This window comes from Acanthochromis polyacanthus, chromosome 6 (genome assembly GCF_021347895.1).
Source record: "Acanthochromis polyacanthus isolate Apoly-LR-REF ecotype Palm Island chromosome 6, KAUST_Apoly_ChrSc, whole genome shotgun sequence".
Taxonomy (NCBI): Eukaryota; Metazoa; Chordata; class Actinopteri; family Pomacentridae; genus Acanthochromis; species Acanthochromis polyacanthus.
In genome coordinates, this window is record NC_067118.1 from 42,112,758 (window position 1) to 42,134,147 (window position 21,390).

Below are 21,390 nucleotides of genomic sequence, written 5' to 3' on the forward strand. Positions count from 1 at the left end.
GCCTCTTCTCTTCGGGTTCGCTGTAGTGGAATAATTTTTAATTTGCTCCTCCCCAACCCAATCCCAGTCCGCTCCAGCTGTTGACTGAGTGAATGAGAGATGCGTCTTAAATGAAACCCCGAGAGGTGCAAACCGGAATAAACAAATCTAAACCGAAATATATCTAAGCTCATGCGTGAGAGGCAGAGGTTCGGTAAACCATAACGACCTCCCGGCATTGTCCAACATGCTGCAGGTCAGCTTTGTTCCCCGGCTGATTGGATGAAATATTTAACAGTGAAATGCCACCCAACCCCCCGTCTCTTCTCCGGCGTATCTCTCTCACTCTCTCCGTTCTCTATCTGCCTCTGTTCAGTCTCTCTACCTGGTTTCACTTGTGTGCTCGACCCTTTTGTCTGCAGGCACAAAATCTTTCAACATGATGTCCCCCACTGGAGACAACTCGGAGCTGCTGGCAGAGATCAAAGCAGGGAAGAGCCTCAAGCCCACGCCTCACAGTAAAGGCTACACCACCGTGTTTTCCAACAGCGGACCCACAGGCAACAACGTAGGTCCACCGCTGCTCTGCACCGCTAATTTATGGAAGACTAGTTCACAAATACATGACTCAAATTATTGGCATACACTGTGTAACTTATGCAGAACACAATGAGTAAGAATTGACAGTGGAAAATTAAATTTTTACCCCACTTGGGGGGGGGGGGGGGGGGGGGGGGGATTTACAGTCACTTCCTAACTTGACAGATCGATATCCCAAAGTTTAGTTGAGTTGGTGTTATATTGTGATGATTACGTGTTCCCTTCATTTTTTTGAGCTGTGTACAAAACTGCTAGTTCTTTCAATTCAGCTTTTGCCATTACTTGTGCATTTCATCAATATTTAAATAAAATACCAGTAGGGATGTCCGATAATATCGGCCCCGATATTGGTCAATATCGTTATCGGGTTTTTTGCCTATCATGAAAGCCGATAAAATAATGCCTGGATTTCGTCTGCAATTTCCCAGCTCATAGAGGGAGGGAGGTAGAGTATGAACTGTTGTTTGAGAAAATATATATAGACATATATGGCATAAATATGTCACTTTTTCCATAACTTAAGTTGAAGTACTTTTCCTATTTTGCTCAGACAATGTTTACATTTCAAAGAGTTGTTGCATCTGAGAATGCATCCAGTAGGGCATCGCAATAAAATGAGGCATAATGTGGTAATTCCACCACAAGAGATATGTGATGTTAGCTAGAATTAGTTAAATAGCCCACATATATCTGTATTGGTTGATATCGGAAACAGAAATTGAGAGTTGGACAATATCGGCATATCAGTTATCGGTAAAAAAATAAATAAATAAAGCCAATATCAGACATCCCTAAATACCGGTAAACTCAAACACATGGTGTAAATTCATCCACAAAAGAACCATCAAATGGAGAAATTAGATAGCCACAACATGTCTGTGATGCCTCTGTTAGTGATTTTTGGACCTCATCAGTGTTTGTTTCCTACATTAGTGTGATCAAAATTTTATTCGATGCAAACAAGACAAAGTGATTCACTCGTGACTTTAGTATTTTAGAAACTGCAAGGTCTACATTAGACATGTGGTTCTGTGCAAAAACTGCATCAATATGAAATCCTGACTGCATAATTTACACTGTGGCAGATACATGAATGGTGTGAATGATTTCAGAAAAGACATACAAAAAGTTACACTAAACCACCAAAAGGAGCAGTTATATGTCTGTGATACCTCTTCTAATAATAGTTGGCTGACTAATGTTTCATGATTGTGTCAAAGCAACCTGAATTTAATATGATGCAAACGGAAAGACAAAATGATTCAGGCATGATTTTTAAATTTTAGAAACTGCACATGAGACATAATTAGAGAATTCTGTGCAAAACTGCATTTAAATGAAATCCTGACTGCAAATCTCACACTGTGATGATGAAAATTACTGATATATATAGTGACAAGTGGTGAAATACAAGAAATAAACTGCAAAGTCTAAAAATATAACTACAAAACTCGATCTGTTTTGTAATTCCCCGTGTTTTCTGTGTCTTCGTTTCCTACCAGGGAAACTCCACATCCCCAGAGCCTCCCCCATCCAGCCCACCAGCCAAACCACCATCCCCTCCGCCGTCCAACACGTCCATCACCTCTCCGCCCATCACCTCCCCGCCCATCACCCCGAGTCCCAGCCCCAGTCCCACCGGCTCTGGCTCCGGATCCGCCAGGACCATGTCCACCTCCGCCAGCTACGAGCAACTGCCCTCCAACTCTGTGATCAACGGGAACAGCGGCAGCGGAGGATCGGCGAAAGCAGAGTCGGGGAGGAAGACGAGCCTGGCGGATGTGGAGACGCTGGTGCCCACTCATGACGAGCAGGGAAAGGCCATCCCTGAATGGAAGAGGCAGGTGATGGTGCGGAAGCTGCAGTCGAAGATGCAGGAGGAGGAAGAGCACAAGCGCAAGGTAGGCGCGACGTTGTAAGACTTTAGGAGACCGAGAAGTTTTGCTGTGTTGTAGCTATCCCACTTGTTGTTCAGTAAACTGTGTAAATTTATATATATTTATATGGCTTATATGGCTCCACATAATTAACCACACAAAGGGGATAGCTGCTTCTTGGATTTGCGTGTGGATTTTTGTGATTTGGAAAAAAGGAGGTGGTGTAAATTAATCTTTAGTGTACTTTTGCGTGCTGTTACTGTTGTTTTTTCTCTTTGACTTTTCTAACAGTTGGATAATGATGAAACATGCAGGTTAGGACTTTAAATTCAGACGCTAATGTAGCATCTATGCTTGATAGCTGAAGGACAGCGTGTTGCACTTTTCCCATTTAGCTGCCGTTAGACTTATCTTCAGAATAAATGGGTTCCAGAAAGGATGTAGTGTTTTGCAGACTTGCTGAGTCTCTAAATTAGTTTTTTTTAGAATGAATGAACTCTACCTCTCCGTTTCTCTCCTGATGACCAGTCACTGGAGTGTGTCTTAATATTATGTCTGTTTACACGAGGTATTGATTAGTAATTCATACTGGAGCAATCTCAACACTTGTTAGTCCTGTGTAACATAAGAGGGACTCTAGCGAAATGTGATTTGATTAATTAAATTTGACTGATTAATAATTTATTGCTACCAAAGGCTGCAGTCTTACACTCTTAAATGATCCAGCAGGAAGGAATTTATCTTTGATGTCCTTTAATGATGCCGGTGTGCGTGCATTATTTGTTAAGATGCAGTGGCATCATTAAAACATCTGAAATTATTTCACTACGCTGAACAAAGTATTTTAGGAATATTATCTCCGCTGTAAATAACACGTAAAGAGCTAACTTCTATTGGACCTTGCTAGCTCTAAATCTAGACATCCATGTGCTCACTACTTTTAAAATGTGTCCGTAGGCGTTTCTATGCATGTTTTTGTTAATAACAAGCCGTTTGGAGTGCACTGATCTGAATACTTGGCTACAACGACCATCACAGCGTAAACACACTTGACTAACGGATTCACAGTGTGGGCTGGTGTTTGTTGATGGACTTTCAAGTTCTTACATGCTGATTCAGTGGTGTGATGCTGGGCCCATTCACACTACAGGTCGACCAGTCATAATAACAGGAAAAAAAACTAAAAAAAAAAAAAAAAGCATAATAATCCAACTACATTTGTATATTTCACTGTTAAAGCTGCAAATAGAATAAATAGTAAGTCTTTACTCACAAAAACCTGTGTTGCTCTGACCTATTTGAGTCTCAAACCCGTTGCATCGCTAACCACACCCAGTATGGTTTCCTATCACTGTTGGGTGGGAATTTTAACTATCTGTTGCACTGGTGCTACCGCCCAAAAGTGATTTAACACTCTTACAGCGTGCTGCAGTGTTACATCATAGTTGGGTTACAGACAAAACGGGCATCAAGACGGAAAAAAAAACTATTGGATGGAAATAAAAGCAGAATCTTCAGCGTTTGTGTAAATTAATAGAAACACAAAATACTGACTTTAAAGACGGATTAAGTAAACACTTGAGTAAAAGATCTGCAGTTTCAAGTGCTTAAAATGCAAACAAAAACACACTAACACATTGATCAATATTCTGTTTAAACTAATCTTGGCGTGTTCAACGTACGATTGTAATTCAGCATAAAATTTCAATTAAGTCATTGAGGACAAAGGATTTACAGTAGATAGTTTCGTGCTTGTAATGAGGCAGTGCCATTGCACCACTAAATCCATGTAAATCCTGTGTGTTCGGATGGATTTGCACTGAAGCGTGTGTTCATACCAGGAACTTCAAGCTGAAGGAAACCTTCCCTCCTTCCCTTTTTTCCTTGTCCTGTTGGTCTCCTTTGACCTCTGCTTTAGTTTGCATCAAGTGGGCACTACCAGCCTCAGGAATGGCACTACTCCCACGTTCACAACGCCATTTTGGGTCCGTTTGGAGAACTGATGACCGAGGCCGATCTAAACCGAATTGAGAAGCAAATTGAGAACCTTCAGGTCATGCATAAGGTTTCAGAAGTCGAGAAGGAACTGGAAGAACTGGAGCGACAGCTTCACCAGCTGCTACCAGTTTCTGCTGCTCTCAGTCAGGGCCACTTCTCAGTGAATCCAAAGCAGGTACATGGACAAGCTGAAGATCTTCCAGCCTGGTGCAACAAGATTTCCACCCTGCTCAAGAGTATGGCCATTCTTCTTGCCACCCTTGGAGGCAAAGAGATAGATATTTTAGATCTCATATGTCCTGGATATTCTCAAGAAGAGACCAGGAATGTGAGCGCTGGTCAGTCTCAGCCAGCAGGATCAGCTGGAATTATTGGACGCTCTCAGTCTTTCTCAACAAGAGAGGATGTGGAGAAGGAGATAAAGCAGTGTGGAGTTTCAGTGAAGAACCTGAAGGCTAATTATGAGATCCAGAATCAGTCGCAGTCTGCAGATAACCAAGCAAATAGAGTTTACAAACGCAAGAGATCACTTCCTGTCGTGAGTGAGTCTAGTTATCGTCCAGAGACAACTCATGGGGTTAATGCTCCATCTGCTGCAGGTCTGGACTCCCATAAAAATGGAGATCTACCTTCAGTACCAGAATCAGCTGTACCACTTGTTGAAGAACCACTTATCGTTGCATCTCATGCCCCTCAGACGTTTGCGCCCTCTGAGGCACTGGTTCCAACTAACATGGAAGAGTTCAACCAGGTTCTTTCTGCAGACCCCATTTTAAATAATGACCAACTGACAAGAAGCTTGGAGGTGCAGACGGATCTAAGCTACGTCCAGGAATGCATTGAAATGAGGAAAGAGAGAATTGTCTTCCTGTTCCTTGAACACTGGCGGAAGTATACAATCTCTGAATCTTATCGGACTAAATATAAAAGAGGGAATCATTTAGACGTGGGCTGGGAGGACTACAGCCAGTTTAGTGAACAAATTGGTGGGGAGATGCAGAGCGAGGATGACAAACTTCTACTATTCATGAAGTCGAAGCAGGTGGTAGGAAATCTGATTGGCCACTGGAGGACAATCATGAGTCAAGTGCCCACGCGGCAGATCCGCCGGCTGAGTCGAGCCCAGATGATCTACTGGCCAGAGCACTTCTTACCACACATCAACGGTTCACCTGTGAACTATGAGAGCCTGACTCTTGACCTGTTCATGCTCGGCTACTTCCAGTTGCTGGAGATGAACATGTCGCGTAGTGAAAGGAAATTCCGCCACCTCTTGTGCTACGAGATGTTTGACCGTCTCGGCAGCCACAAATGGGAGGTCATCAGGCAGTTTCACAGGGAGGTCATGGAGAAAATTGAGAGGGGGAAGCGAGACTGGGCAGATGGTTTTGAAGACATAAAACTGAAGTATTTTGGAGACTCAGATAATGGGGGAGGCGTGATGACAGCTTCTCTACATTCTATGTCTCCTGATATGTCCATTATGCCAATGCAGGAGCCACTCCCTCCACCACCTTCTCATCCTCCACCTCCTCCTCCACCTAGCCATCCTGCACCCCCACCTCCAAATGCTCAGTCAAGTCCACCTGCACCTTCACCACAGTCTTCCCAACCAGCCTCACAGCCAGAAGCCTCTCCATCATCATCACTTGCTGCAGCCCAGAATGGTGTATCAGACCATGGCCAGATTGTGGAGCAGAAGACCCAGAAGGTTCCACTGGAGGCTCAGAGAAACCTAAAGCCCACTGAGCAGATGGCATCAAATGAGTCTGTGGTGTCTAATGGTAAAATATCAGAGACTGAAAATGTAAAACACAGTGAAGCTGAGACACCACAGAACACTACAGGAAACCCAGGGCCAAGCCCAGTGAAAGAAGTCCCTCCAGTTACGGTTAAAATCACAGAGGAGCCTCCTGTTGATAAACCTCCACCAAAAGATGAACCTAATGAAGACTCAATAAAAGTGATCTATGAGCTAAAGGAGTTCTGCAACGAGGAAATCATCAGATACATTGACCGAAGCTTTGCATTTTGGAAAGCAAAGGAAGCAGAACTTTTTGATATCTAAGGGTGAATGAAAAAGACCAAAAGTGCGACCACAGAGGAAAAGCATGAAGGGCAGGGTTTGAGAAACTAACCTGCACACTGGAACGCATAGAGAGGGGGAACTAATCTGGTGTGTTAGCATTTAGGCCATGTCACATAAGAGACTTAACTGCAGGAAAGCAAAGAGCAAGTACTTAGCTGTACCGTAACGCTTAAGTGGATGAAAAGAAAGCTTTTGCTATTCGTAAATTTGATTTTGAACTGTGGTGAAGCAACAGCTTTTTGGATGAAGTATGACTGATTGCCATGATGCACTGCCTCCAGGAAAACAAGTTTTTAAAGGAGAAGATTTGCCATAAAAGTCTTGTTTGTTTAGATCATCTTTGTAATGGGCATATTTGGTAAAAACCTTTCACATTTGGTTTATATTGAATACTTCAGGTTGCATTTTATGTTGAGACAGTTTCAGTGATTCTCTTTTATGCCACTTTCAGACAGCAGGCTCGCTTGGTTGCAGGTCAGCAACTTTGATGAAACACCTCTCAGTAGCCACATTTAAATATAAATGTCAAACAAACAGCAGAAAACATTAGGCTGGTGTCGATTAAGTGGGTGAAGTGAATGCCTGAGGCCACATCAAACACGGCTGTAGTAAACAGAGAAAGAAACGTAGACGTCGTGCTGCAAAAACAGCATCAGTTGTTTGAGAATCACAAAAAAAAAAAAAAAACTCAAAGACAAAACAAACAAAATCAAAAGTGTTGGCTATCTACGACAGAAAAATGGAAAGAAAGTCATCAGAAATTGTTTTCAATTGGGCAAGTTGTAATTATTCTTTTGGCTCAACTGTTATTGACCAGATCTGATGCTGTCCAGAGTCTGAAAATGCAGAAACAGCTGATCAATCATGTGAGCATTTTTCAAAAAGTGAAAGACAACCTCAAGAAAGCATTTTTCAATTTTACAGTTTCCTTTACCCTTTTGCAATGCAATACATTTAAAATGCACATAAAAATACGTTATGGAAACATGGCTACTGTAAACTGACTCCAGTCTGCTGTGAAGCTCCATGACTTGTAAATTACTCTGAATTATATCTAATATTGCACGGCCTCTCTCTCTCCCTTGCATGCACCATTTCTCTCCTCCTCTCCCCTGCTATTTGTTCAGCCAGTCGGTTAAATGACATTTAAATGTCAGCCTCGTTGACCTTCCCAGTTGATCACAACACCAAGTGACCAGAGCTGTGAACTGTATGGCTATGGGATGAAGGAGGCTCCACTGGCACAGGCTGACTGATACATACATACTGTAGTGTCTGAAAGTTGTGTCAGAGAGGCTTCACAGTTAAACTCCAAAGACTACATGGTTGGATATTTGCTAGAAAGAACAGAGACAATATCTACTAAAGCTTAACTATTCAGTCTCAATTCCCTGTGAAAGGGAAAATTGTATCTTATATAATGGTATCAATCATTAAAGGCAAAGAAACTTCAGTGACTTTCTAGAGTTTGAGGCTACTTCGTGGTTCACCAATGGTCCTTGTTTGTCCGTCTGTGAGCGCATGGTTTCGTGCCTTTTAGTGCATCTCACAAAGTTTATCAAGGATGGAAAATGTAATTCAATAGTTGGATTAGGGCTGGGCGATAAATCAAATTAATTCGATTAATTCGCCTTTTTTAAACTGGACGATTTAAAAATTTGCCAAATCGTAAAATCAAGGCGAGCTTAAATATATAACAATACAGATTCTTCTTCTGCCTTTCACGACTTGTGCACTGGCGTTTGCTTCCGCCTCTCATCTCCTTCCGCCAAAACACTCACACCCCCGTCATGGTGGACAGAACAGCAGACGAAGAGTTGGTCGCGAGAAAAGGGCCTCATGTTACATCGATTATGTGGAAGTGGTTCGGCTTTGACCAGACTGACACAGAGCAAACTACAGTCATGTGCAAGGTTTGCAAAAGTCCTGTGAAAACGAAGAGTAGCAGCACAACTAACCTCTTTCAGCACCTCCAGCAGAGGCATCCTAAAGAATGGGAGGAGTGCTGGCAGCTACGGGAGTGCAGCATGCCTAGCACTAGCCATAGCTAACAGACCGCAAAGAAACAACAAAAATCCATTAAAATCGTAATCGTCCAAGATGACTTAAAAAAAATAAAAAAAATCGAGATTTTATTATTTGGCCATATCGCCCAGCCCTAAGTTGGATATTACAAATTAAAGCAGCTATAACATAATGAAACATCAAATGAAGGGTTTATAATTGCTCCATGCTGTTTATTCCATAGTTTTGTTATTCTGTATTTTGAGTGTATTTGATCAGTTTCCATAAGTGAATTTGTGTTTCTTTATTATTTAATTTCTACATTGCTGTTATAAATAAAGATGGTTGACATGTTTGTGATCTTAGGATTTAATTCCAACACAATCCTCTATTACTATTATTCTATTGCTAAACATTTATTGATTATCTGTGTAGCAGTAGCGCCAATATATATAGATGTTTTTCCAAACTTAAACGACCACACTGATGCACGCAACAATGAAAGAGTCTCAGTCAAACACGGAGCTCCGGAAGAACTGCTATTCTCATAGCTTCTATTCCGTGACATCAAGATTACCTTCAAATAACCCTCTTAACACCACCCACTGTCATGCTATCTGTGGCTTACAGGAGCCATAAGGAGGTTACAGTGAATCTTCATCAACTCACAGCTCAAAAGGGAGGGCAGTCAGCTGGTAGACCTGAAGCTATATTTATACATTTGTGGTTCTCTACGGTATTTGTGTCAGATTTGGAGAATGTAGACAGTAAAGTAAATGACGTTAATGCTACCATTGTCAGAGAGCACAGTGAAAATGATGGGCAAAAAGATTATTTGGTACAACGTACGACAGATATTTGTATTTACTGGCTCAAAAGTCATCAAATCCCAACAAATTAAGAATATTAGCAAAATATACCAATTTTATAAAGGCTGAAAGTGATTAATTGATACCGTAATGACTGGTTTTAACAGATTGTCTCTTAAACATATAAAAGTCCATGTATTACACATCTCTTAGGTCATTTTATTGGTGTGGAAGACTACTGGTCACAGTGGATTCCACTAATGGTTTGTTTAGGCTTGGAACAGACCTCAATCAGGACTATAATGGCATCTTAAAGACTTAACCAGACTCACTGCCAGATTCGAGACTCGCCAGCACAGAGCACACATAGCGTATAACTGTCAACAAGCTTTTCCTCTAACATGTTTAGACGCACTAACGTCACACAAATAATTGCTGCTACCAATGTGCAAACCAGAGCATGATGAGAGCCTTCAGTATCAGAACAAGTTAGAGAATAGATTACAATAGAATATATATATACAATATATACCCACAGGTCCTGACTAGGGATGTCCGATATTGGCTTTTTGCCGATAACTGATCTGCCGATGTCATCCAACTCTCAATTTCCGATTCAGATATCTACCGATACCAATATCTGTGGGTTATTTAACTAATGTTAGGTAACATCACATATCTTCTTTCATGAAATTACCACATCAGGCCTCATTTTATTGTGATGTCCCACTGGATGCATTCTCAGATGAAACAAGGCTTTCAGATGGAAACTGTTTATGCAAAATGAGAAAACTACTTCAACTTAAGATATGGAAAAAATGCCGTATTTATACCGTTTTTTAATTGTCTCAAACAACAGTTCACACTCTCACTCCTTCCCTTTATGAGGCCTTAAATATAGGTGAAATCCAGGCATTTTTAATCGGTTTTCATGATCGGCAAAAATAACTGATAACGATATTGACCAATACTACATTTTTATGCTAATATCGGGCCAATAATGTCGGTGGGCTGATAATATCGGACATTCCTCATCCAGACAAAGTTTTGCTCTGGTTGACCACAGCAATCAAAAAATAGACACTGAAGTTGAAAAGTAGAATAAAGCGCATATCTGCAATACAAAAGCAAAGGAAGCCAAGTCTGACATGAGGACAGATTTCACAAAGATGGAAAAGAACTAGACTTTGTCATGACAACAGACACAAATCGGTCACCTGTTTACTGAAGTCATATACATGCCCCATTCTCTTCAGTCAAAGTAAGGTTCCCTTCAATGACAAAAGCACTTTTAGCAAAACACTATGTAAAAATATATAAAATGTGGACTCACTGCACTAGAATGTCTGTAATTCTTAGGGTTGCATTTGCTACGTTACTATGAAGCGGTGGACATCTCTTTATTAACATTACCCACAGAAAACCTCAAATCAATGGAACTCTATGTGATGTTGAATGGTCTGAATGGTCTGTTTGCAGATGAAGGGGGGAGTGGGTGATAAAGGCAGATTTTGGCCAGAGCACTTGACACTTGAATGTCCACAACTTCACCATTTATCGACTAAATTGCTTCACACAGCAGCAGGTACAGCAGACAATCTGGCATTTGGTGCTTTGGATGAATGTGTCCAACAACCCTAAATATCCATCAACTTCACCAAGCCCTTCAGGAAGAGTGGGACAACGTTCCACAAGCAGCAGGAAAAGAGCTATTCCCAAAATATGAACATCTGTCGAAGCACCAATGCATCACAGGTGCCCTAACTTTGCCTTGTTCTAGTCTTAACACAATCTACACTCCTGTCCCTGTAAATCATAATTTCAGTAAATCCATCCGCTGATTGTTAAGTCTTTTCTTCTCGATCTGAAATTCCCAGGGGAATCATAAAAAATTAACACTGCAGATAATCTTACCTGGATTCAAACTTGCTCAAGGCAAGTGAAATCCTCCAGTAAAAGGAATGCAAAAGGGTAATGCATCTGGACATGGTTGCCCTCCTTCCCTCCTCCTGCTCCACCTCCAGTTACAGCCTGAAAGAGAAAGAAAAGCTCCGGTTACAGCCGTGCACACTCAGAGAACATCCTATAGAACCCCGTCTGGTCCTTTGAAAAGCCTTTATTTTATTCTAGACAAAACAGGAGATGAGTACATACTGGGAGATGTTTGCTTTTGTTAGTTTATGCACCAGTCTGCACAATGCAGCGTGTATAATGTTTGCAATCTTCAGCCTTCCATGAAGCACGTTTGTGTAAAAATGAACAGATGAGAATACGTATGATGAAAGAGCCTTTTTGTCCATGCAGGTGGTTGCATGACATTTTCAGCATGCAGGGAGCATTTTTGTGACAATACAGACATGACATCGCATCCGATTGGTCTCGACAATACACAAAGAAAGCGGGATTATTGAATTATCATGATGGCTTTTCAGTGTAAAACCCTGAAAATGCCAAAATAAAAAACTAAAACAAAACATCAGCCACTTCTTCCATCTGTGCTTGAATATTCTCCAGAAAAAAGTGCCTTCCAGATTGATTTTGATTTGCCATCGCACCTGACAGAAGAAGCCGCTTTTTAATTCTTTGCAGCCTCCAAATATAAACAAACAACATTTATCGGAGGGTGAATTCATGCAGAGCAGGTTATCAGGTCTATTTCTACAGTTAAAACTCTTTACTGACAGTCTGGGCTCCTATCTTTGTTTCCCTTCGGACCTTTTTCTGCCCTGACAGGCCGAGGAGGAGGCAGCTCGCCTGGCATCGATGCCGGCCTGGAGGAGAGACATGATGAAGAAGAAAATGGATGAAGAGAGGTGAGTAGCGATGCGGTGTCGATCATCGTCTTATCTTCTGCCTCGTTTAACATCCTGGGTGTTTGCATTTGTTTATATCGGCACATGACCGTGTACTTCTGTTTAAGTGTCTGTTAAAGAAGACTCCTTTGCAAGTTTGAACATAAGGGTTTCCTGCTGGAACTCGTCATATTTTTTTTTCTTACTGCTAAGCATAAATTCTAGACGGCTTCATGAGTGTTTCGTACCAGTTAGGATTCTCTCACTGAATTTTAGTCCACACTAACAGCATGTAGTTGATTATTTTTGCTGCTTTATCTGAACATTAAAGCTTCACATGATACGGAAGCATAGAAATTATACCTGGAATAATGACACTAGGACTCTTACATCATGCTACGGTGTCTTTTTTGTGAACTTCTTACAGCAAGTATCCAGATACATTTTGGTATTAAAACAGTATTAGGTTAGCCTAGCCGCGCTAGACAACCCACAGCAACGAATTTAATTCTGCCAGGGTGGGTCTAGTTACCCTCCATAAGGCTCGAGGCTGGATTCTCCTAAAACTGGCCGGACCAATCACCATGAAGTGTAGAGTCAGAAGGCGGGCGTAACGAAGTGACGACAGAGGCGCAACGATTCTGACAGAAACAACCGGAAACAACGAGCTGAGCCGTGCTAGACAACACACGGCAACAAATTTAATTCTCTCCCAGGGTCGACAACAAAAACGACAGCAGTCTTTGAGCTCCATTAGCACCGACTCTGAATAATGTTTCTGTTAACATGTCTGTAATATACTTGAGCTTCACCCATTGACTGTATAAATAAGGCTTCACCGAACTCCCGCATCCTCTGATTTCCGGCGCTCTAGGAGCCTATTCGTTGTGCTGATTGGTTGTATACCTACCCAGTTGCTGCAGAGTGATTTGATAGACAACCTTTTAGCCCGCCTCCATCCCTGTCGAGCGTGTCTAGACCCTTGTGTCTTCAGAGCATGGGTCTAGCACGGCTAGGCTAGTATTAGGTTGCACCATTATGCAACCAAAATGTCCCATTTATCCCTCACAGAATGCATCCATGGACTTCTAAGAAAGTATCCAGTTGTTTTAGCATTTAAGAATTTGCCACCATGAGGCTCTCCTGTGCAGCTCTAATGCACTGATCTGTTTTGTTTGCAGTGTTTTTATGCATTGCCTGCAAGCCTGCTGGAATAATTGATGCAGTTTTGTTGAAACCTCTTATCAGTGACTTAAAAAATGCATGATTTGCCAAATTAATTCACTGCAAAGCCCAGAATGTTATTCCAGTTCCCAGAACGAGCTCTACCTGCACTGTGATATTGATTAATTCAACATGAATCTTTGCTTGATTTACAGTTTCCTGAGCCACAGACTTGCTTAGACAGACTGTGAACAGAATGTTTTCCTGCAGCTGTGTTCACTTGTATTTATGTTGGAGCTGGATGTTAGACCTAATTGAAACAGCAACGTGTGGTTTTGGTCTTCAGTAATGGCTGACCTACCTCTGGAAAACCTAACCTCTTCCTTTCACTGAGAGAAAAGCCGACAGTTTGGTTTATATTTCAATTCTATGCAGCTGTACTTACACATCCTTATGGCGATGTATTTCTGAGCTATCTCGATTTAAGGTTTAATTGTGTCCAAATTGCTTTAACTTGTGGAATAACTGTTTTGGCAGTTTGAGATTTTTACACCTTTTCTTCTTGTTTACAATCTCCTGATGTGACAGGGAACAAAAAAGGTAAGAATATTTTATTTGTCCTGCATTTACACGCTACAAAATGTCAAAAATAACAAACCCTCAGTCTGTCATATTAAGCTTTAGACATTATATTCACCGTCATTATGAAACCAAGTCTTCCATCTAGTGGTGAAAAACGGTCACAACATCCCACTGACTTGCAGTAAAATCCCTCTTCAGGCATTGATTAAACCCCTAACAACTTACCTCAGTGTGCCACAGTTACAGATTTGAACATATTTCCATGAAAATGATCCTGCTTTAAAATGCTGTAGATGTAAATGCTCAGCCTCTGCTATGATTTCACTCATGATGTGTCTACTAAAACATCACATGGACAAGTTAACAAGGTAAAATAAAACAAACTAATCATCACTAGAGGTGGTCTTTTTGAAAATCAATTCTGAATATCACATCAGCTTTGAGTGAGTCAAATCATTTCTGATAGTGATAACATACCTTTATTTCATTCTAAAAGAGTGAATTTGCAGCAGATATTTTGGTTTGCCATTGCAGGAAAATCAAGTGTAACTAAGAGAGAATAACTGCATTACATCTAGAGAGTACTGCAGATGCTTGGTCACTGCTATGGGACCAGAGATGGAACTAGAGTCGTAGTTAAATTTGTCCCACCAGCTACAAGTCACAATTTCTGCTCTGAAAAACATCAGTAGGAAAGATCAATGATGAAACGGACTATAGGGCCTAAAATATGTGCACACACCAGCACAAAAATACTCAAAAAAGATGTGCTTTTTACACCATTTATACAAGGTCCTGCAGTTACCTTTGAGATCAATTTTAATGCTGCTGCAAGCAATGTTTTAGTCAAATGTGTGTTTTGAACATTGACCACAACGCCGGAAACACACATTTGACTAAAATATTGCTTGCTTGAATTTGTCTGGGCTGCATCGAGCGTCAGCCTCAGCCCCATCAGCCATCTTTGGACTAATCTGGAATGCTAACTACACCCCCTGTCAAAAGTTTTAGGACACTTTCTCATTCAAATAAACCTGTCCTACAACTTTTGACAGGGGGTGTATCTACCAAATTTGGTACACATATGCAGCACATCAGACTGAACAAAAAAGTCAGTGACAGCCACATTCCAAACCCAACAGGAAGTGAGCTATTTTGTGTTCAATGTCAGATTTTGCCCATTTTTCATTTTTTTCTAGAGCAAACTCCTCCTAGGGGGAAACTCCAATTCACCTCAAATTGGGCCAGTACATACAGGAGGCCTTAATGATCCAAAGTTATTAAAATCTTTTTCCAAAGTCAAAGGGCGTGTCCGTGGCGGCCTCTGGAATTTTGATCCTTCGCCATGAAATTTCAAATGCCCTGAACATGCTCCAATCTGCCTGAAACTTTACATGTATGATCAGAGTCCTGCCCTGATCACATCCACATGATGAAATACACCCCCTGTCAAAAGTTGTAGGACAGGTTCTACTCTATATGAATGAGACAGCGTCCTAGAACTTTTGACAGGGGGTGTATAAGCCAGTGGAACAACCGTAGGCTACCTGACCTTCAATCGTAGAAAGTCTAAAACCAGAAACCCTGAGGCTGCTAAAGCATAATCCTGTACATATGTTGTAACTAATGACTAAAAAGTGAAGTACACATGTGGGTTTCTAATAATTCTAATCACTGTTTCATTTCTCCGTCTGTAGAAAAGCAGAAGAGCAAGCCAAACAGGCGAAGGAGAAGGAGGAGAAGACGGAGCTGGAGCGACTACGAACCATGGGCTACGATGAAACCAAACTGGCCCCCTGGCAGAGGCAGATCATCCTGAAGAAAGGGGATATAGCCAAACAGTGACCTGGATCGCCCTCCCCCAGCGCCTCGCCCTCCCCGACCCTCCAACCCAACACCGAACGGCCTGGAGGAGCTCGTCCAAACTCTTTTTACTCTCCAGAAACGCCGACCAGCCTGCAGGCTCTGAGGTTCACGTTGGGTTAAACTCAACAGAACGATCCTCCACTTCCCACTGAAAGTCTCACGGACACAAACTCTCAGTCTTTTAGCTTAAACGACACATCTGACATGCACTGACTCTCCTCGCTTAAGACATCTGCTATAAACGCACATGTCCTGAACTAAATTATCTTCATCTGCTTTCCTACAAATCACTAGAAATAGAATTATTTCCTAAAGTAGATGTAAGAGGCTTGTGATAGATTAAAAGAGGCTACCTGTGAGCATTTCTGCCATGAGGAAAACGCTCCTTATTGCATTTATATTGTCCCTTTATTAGCCTCGCTCACCGTTATGTAATGAATGGAGACGTAGCTCCAACAACTCAGCAAAGGCTTGTTCCGCTCTGAAGCAGCTAATGCGTTCTGTATGTAGATAGCATCACATCTTTATCACGTCTTAGTCGGGACATTTTTGTACGGAGCTCATAGAAGCACTTCCTAGGCTTCAGTTTACTGCCAGAGTCATAATTCTCGTAAGAAGCACATCCTAACACGGCTAATCCGCTTCTTTAGCTAAGCTTGTCGTCATTTTCCTCTGATAAGATATTCTATTTTAAATAATGCAAAGATTGTCTAGCTGTGCAAATCGAATTTTACTAATTTTTCACTGGAGAGAAGTAAAAAGAAAAACAAAAGCTGCAAAGTTCCAATTGAATTTTCTAAATACGTGAGCTAAATGTTCAGCTGTTGTGATCATGAATGTGAAATGTGGTGTGCATGTGTTGCATGTCGTGGTGTATTATTACTCGACCCGCAGGACCTGAATTCTCAGAGAATATCAAGAAGATAAAAGCTAGTTTGGTATAGATGTGGATATGGCCTTTCTGCAAAAAAAAAAAAAAAAAAAAAAAGACAAAAAAACAGAACCTACACATCAGAGAAACAGCATCTTACATCTCATCTGCACACTGAATATTGCAAAGTAGAGAAAAGACATGAGTTTGTCCTGTTCCGGCCTTTGTCCCACTAACCGGGGAGATAAATGTTTGATGAGCAGATCTGCTTACAGAGCGCTCCGTCTGCCACAAGCGAGCGAATAAAAAAAACGTACTGTTCCTCAGATGATGCCAGCTAAGTTTTAGTAATATAAGCTTTTAACACACAAGACTAGACAGAACCAACACCAGTACAAGGTTGATCATTACACAGCATGCATTAGTTCTAAATGACAGCTCCTTCCAGCTACAGGTTTTTAAGTATTGAAGGAATATTTGGGTAGAAGTCCGTCTATTTGAAGCTACACGTTAAAATGTGACACAGATTTTAAATTTCACCTGTATATGAATCTGAACATTGACATTTAGGAGCAAGCAAAGCTCACAAAAAAAAAGAAAAGACAAAGCTCTCGTTTCAATCATAGATTATTCAAACATCCTGAGTTTACTTCATTCACGTTGGATTCTTACAAAAAATAGCGTATAAAGCGAAACCGCGGTTGATTATTTGGAAATATTCTAATTCACTTTCATCGGATGCCATATGACATTGAAATTGAAGATGATGTAAATGTAATTGCCATTTGATTTTCTATAAATATATATATAAAACTCTGTATATAGCGACCCTTAGAATTTTGTCATTTCATTGTTTCCATATTGCGTTATATTACATGTCTCAGCCTTGCTTGAATAGAAATCATGTATAATTATATTTTCAGACTGTTAAAAATGAAGAAAATAAAATCTTTAATCACCAAACAACATTGGTTTTGAGTTTGTGTTACCTTCAATAAAAGCAAACATTAATGAGGTATCATACAGCCCGATCAGAAATCAGACATTTATTGAGCGGATAGTTTTTAAAGCTGACTGCAAATTAGGTTTGAGGGGAAAAAAAGTGAAATTACAAAATGAATTCAAGGCAAAAAGTAACAAAGAGTAAGTAAAATGGGAATAGATTTACAAAAGTACTTTATAACTACAGTTCCTTGCTTTTATTTGCTTTTTGATGCTTTGGAAGAATTCCTTTCAAGAAAAACGCTTACATTTGGTTAACGTTATGAAAACACTGAAAGCATGAAAATCCTTTTCAAACATCACTGTACGGAGAGGAACAAAATGAGCAAAGCTTCAGGGCTACAAGACAAAGTTAGTGGAATACACAGAGCAAAAACATAAAATCCACAAGTCATTTTAGATTTAATTCAATCTACACTTTTTGTTGAAGAGCAGGGGTGCCAAACTGATTTTAGCTCAGGTTCCACATTCAGTCCAGTCTGATCTCCAGTGGACCACACCAGTAAAACCACAGAATAATAACCTATAAATAACCACAACTTCCAGATCACAGTGTGTCGACAAAGGAACACATTTAGTCACAGCTATCTGGAACTGAATGACAAAATATTTTACTTTATATTCAAAATGACAAAGGTCAGACAAAAAAAGCCAAAAAAACAACAAAAACAAGACAAAATATTACAGAAATGACACGCAAAATGGCAAAAACGAGACACTGAACAACAGAAAATGAGACAAACTACACGAAACAAAACTGAAAAGAGACAAAGAATTAGACAAACAAGTTACTAAGTGATAAAAAATGGACAAATGACAAGCGAGACAAAAAAGACAAAAAGAAACAAAAACCAGACAAAAAAAATGACAAAAGTGGGAAACAAAATGACAAAAAAGACAAACACCACAAGTGAGACAAAGAGAAAACACAGAACAACAAAAACGTGACACAAACAATAAGAGTCAGACAAAAAAAGACAAAAACGAGACACAAAATGACAAAAAAAAACATGAAAATATAGTATTTTATGATCCAAACAACTTGTCATGGTCTAGAAATTATTTTTAAATTGAGAGTTTTACTAGTTTATAATGTCTTCTCTAATTTTTACACTTTGAGGGCCGGATTGGACCCTCTGGAGGACCACTTTTGGCCCACAGGCCACATGTTGGACACCACCGCTGTAGGGTTAATTTGTGGGGCAGCTGTACAACTAAATGGAAGTCATTAAACCAGGATATTAGAAGTGATTATGGGGCAGTAAAGAGTTGGAGAGAGGAGCTTGGTGAAGTGGTTGGACATTTTGTTGGACTGGATCAGGCTGTCAGACACCAAAAAGCATCCGAACGGCTGGTGTTCCATGCTATTTAAGTGTTTCCTTATCAAACAAATGGTGGAGTTGTGGATATTCATGTGCCTGACTATTACTAACTGATATATCAGCATCCAACTGTGTCAACAGCCTGTTGTTTTCTCCCTCTAATCATGTGCAGCATCATGGTTTTTGAATAAAGCTGCATTTTAAGGCAGTATTTTACAGTCAATGATCATTCTGTCTGATCATTGTCTGCTTACTGTATATTTTTCTGTCTTTATATTGTTATCTACTGCTAATATATTTACATAGAAAGAGTGCTCATACTACTCCTCCATACTGTTTATTCGGTGTAACCTGCTGAGTTTAATGCACTTCACCTTCACATTTGTTCTAATTACTAGTAAAAAGGCAGTAAAGTTGAATGTAATTTAGAGCTGCTTGGCGGGAGAAACGCCAAACAAATCTAAACTACTTTTCTACACTTCACCCATTACCTGCAGCGGGTTACCTGTTGCACCACCACCTGTATGAAGAGGTTAAAACACACCTGACGTGTTTCCAAGACGCGGGTTTCCTCCGAACTTCTTTTTCCAAACATAAACTGTAATTCAGTGAATTCAAACAAACGCTGCTGCAGTTTTCCCTCCTTTTTTTTTCTCTTCCGCACCTGAGCGCGCGGGTCAAAGCTCACCTCGTTTCAACGTGTGCGTGCGCGCGCCGGTTCGTCAGGTGACGTAACGTTTGTTTTTTGACGCAGCGTCAAAACGTAAAAAAAGAAATGCATAGAATTTTTTTTAATTAAAAACATTTAGCATTGAAAACTAAACGTAGACTAAAAAAAGAAGGAAATGCTGTATTTGTGTTTGGAAATTTTACTGATTAGAATAATTTACACTGAAAAATAATACACAGAAATCTTTCGACGATGCAAAACAGTCTAACAGAGTGGTGCATAATGCTGTAGTTCTCAAAGAATACATGGCATAGCCCAAAAACCAGCACTAATGTGTTCCTGATAACGCATTTGATGAAGAAAAAAAGATTCACATTGGTATGAGATCCTACAAGTGGCATCACATAATCAAAGTGATAATTTAACTGAAATAATGTTCTGACATTAGAATCATTAGGCATTTGGAAATTAATATAAAAACAAACATTCACTGCTTGATTCCAATTTATTTTATAGGGAGATTATGTGTCAAAATCAGTCAGAAACAGTTTCATACTAATTTGTGGGGAAAAAAAGTTTTGGGACGCCCCGTATGTTTGCTTGTATGTTGCATTAAGAACCACTCTTTGGTCTTCAGTGTAATTTCTGTTTGTACAATTACAGCCAAAATACTAAACAAATCCTAAAAAGGCCATTTAAAACTTAAAATTGATTGGTTCCATAAAAATAAGAAGTTTTGAGTTGGGTTGTTTTGATAGAATTTAGTTTTGTTAGTTTTTCTTGTAGAATAAATAAATAAAACTGTCTGTCTAATGCAGCCACACCTTCTGAAACACAAAAGAGATTTTTCCACAAATATTTCATGATGAGATGAGGAAAATTTTAAGGGTGTCTGAAAACTTTTTTCCACTGCTTGTGCATTTATAAAACAATAGATGCTGTCCTAAACTGGATCAAATCTGATTTGTTTTAAATATACATAGATGCTGGAACTGAACTAAGAACAGCCACGGCTTAGATCATGTATTTGGAAACCACACACATAGAAGCTTTGGCTGGCAGTTTGTACATGTTGCTCTGATATGTACACACGTGGACAAAATTGTTGGTACCCCTCAGTTAAAGAAGGAAAAACCCACAATTCTCACTGAAATCACTTGAAACTCACAAAAGTAACAATAAATAAAAATTTATTGAAAATTAAATAATCAAAAACAGCCATTACTTTTGAATTGTTGATTAACATAATTATTTAAAAAAACAAACTAATGAAACAGGCCTGGACAAAAATGATGGTACCTCTATAAAAGATTGAAAACTATTTGACCAGAGTGACATGATTAACTCAGGTGTGTCATTTAATTGACATCACAGGTGTTTCCAAACTCATAATCAGTCAGTCTGCCTATTTAAAGGGAGACAAGTAGTCACCCTGCTGTTTGGTGAAAAGGTGTGTACCACACTGAACATGGACAACAGAAAGCGAAGGAGAGAATTGTCCCAGGACATCCGAAAAAAAATGATAGACAAACATCTTAAAGGTAAAGGCTATAAGACCATCTCTAAACAGCTTGAAGTTCCTGTGACAACAGTGGCTCATATTATTCAGAAGTTCAAGACCCACGGGACAGTAGCCAACCTCCCTGGACGTGGCCGCAAGAGGAAAATTGATGACAAATTGAAGAGACGGATCGTTGGAATTGTATCCAAAGAGCCCAGAGCAACCTCCAAAGAAATTAAAGGTGAACTCCAAGGCCAAGGTACA

The 21,390-nt window shown here is 40.2% G+C and overlaps 1 protein-coding gene across 1 annotated transcript in view; it reads left to right on the forward strand.

The window, feature by feature from the left end:
- espn (espin) overlaps positions 1-16,763 on the forward strand; it is a 56,044-nt gene extending 39,281 nt beyond the window's left edge. Inside the window, exons 10-14 of the mRNA XM_051949093.1 lie at positions 402-547; positions 2,082-2,480; positions 12,090-12,168; positions 13,891-13,912; positions 15,592-16,763. Coding sequence (XP_051805053.1) covers positions 402-547; positions 2,082-2,480; positions 12,090-12,168; positions 13,891-13,912; positions 15,592-15,739 — 794 coding nt within the window. The 3' untranslated portion in view covers positions 15,740-16,763. The remainder of the gene's footprint in view (positions 1-401; positions 548-2,081; positions 2,481-12,089; positions 12,169-13,890; positions 13,913-15,591) is intronic.
- Positions 16,764-21,390: the final 4,627 nt, after the last annotated feature.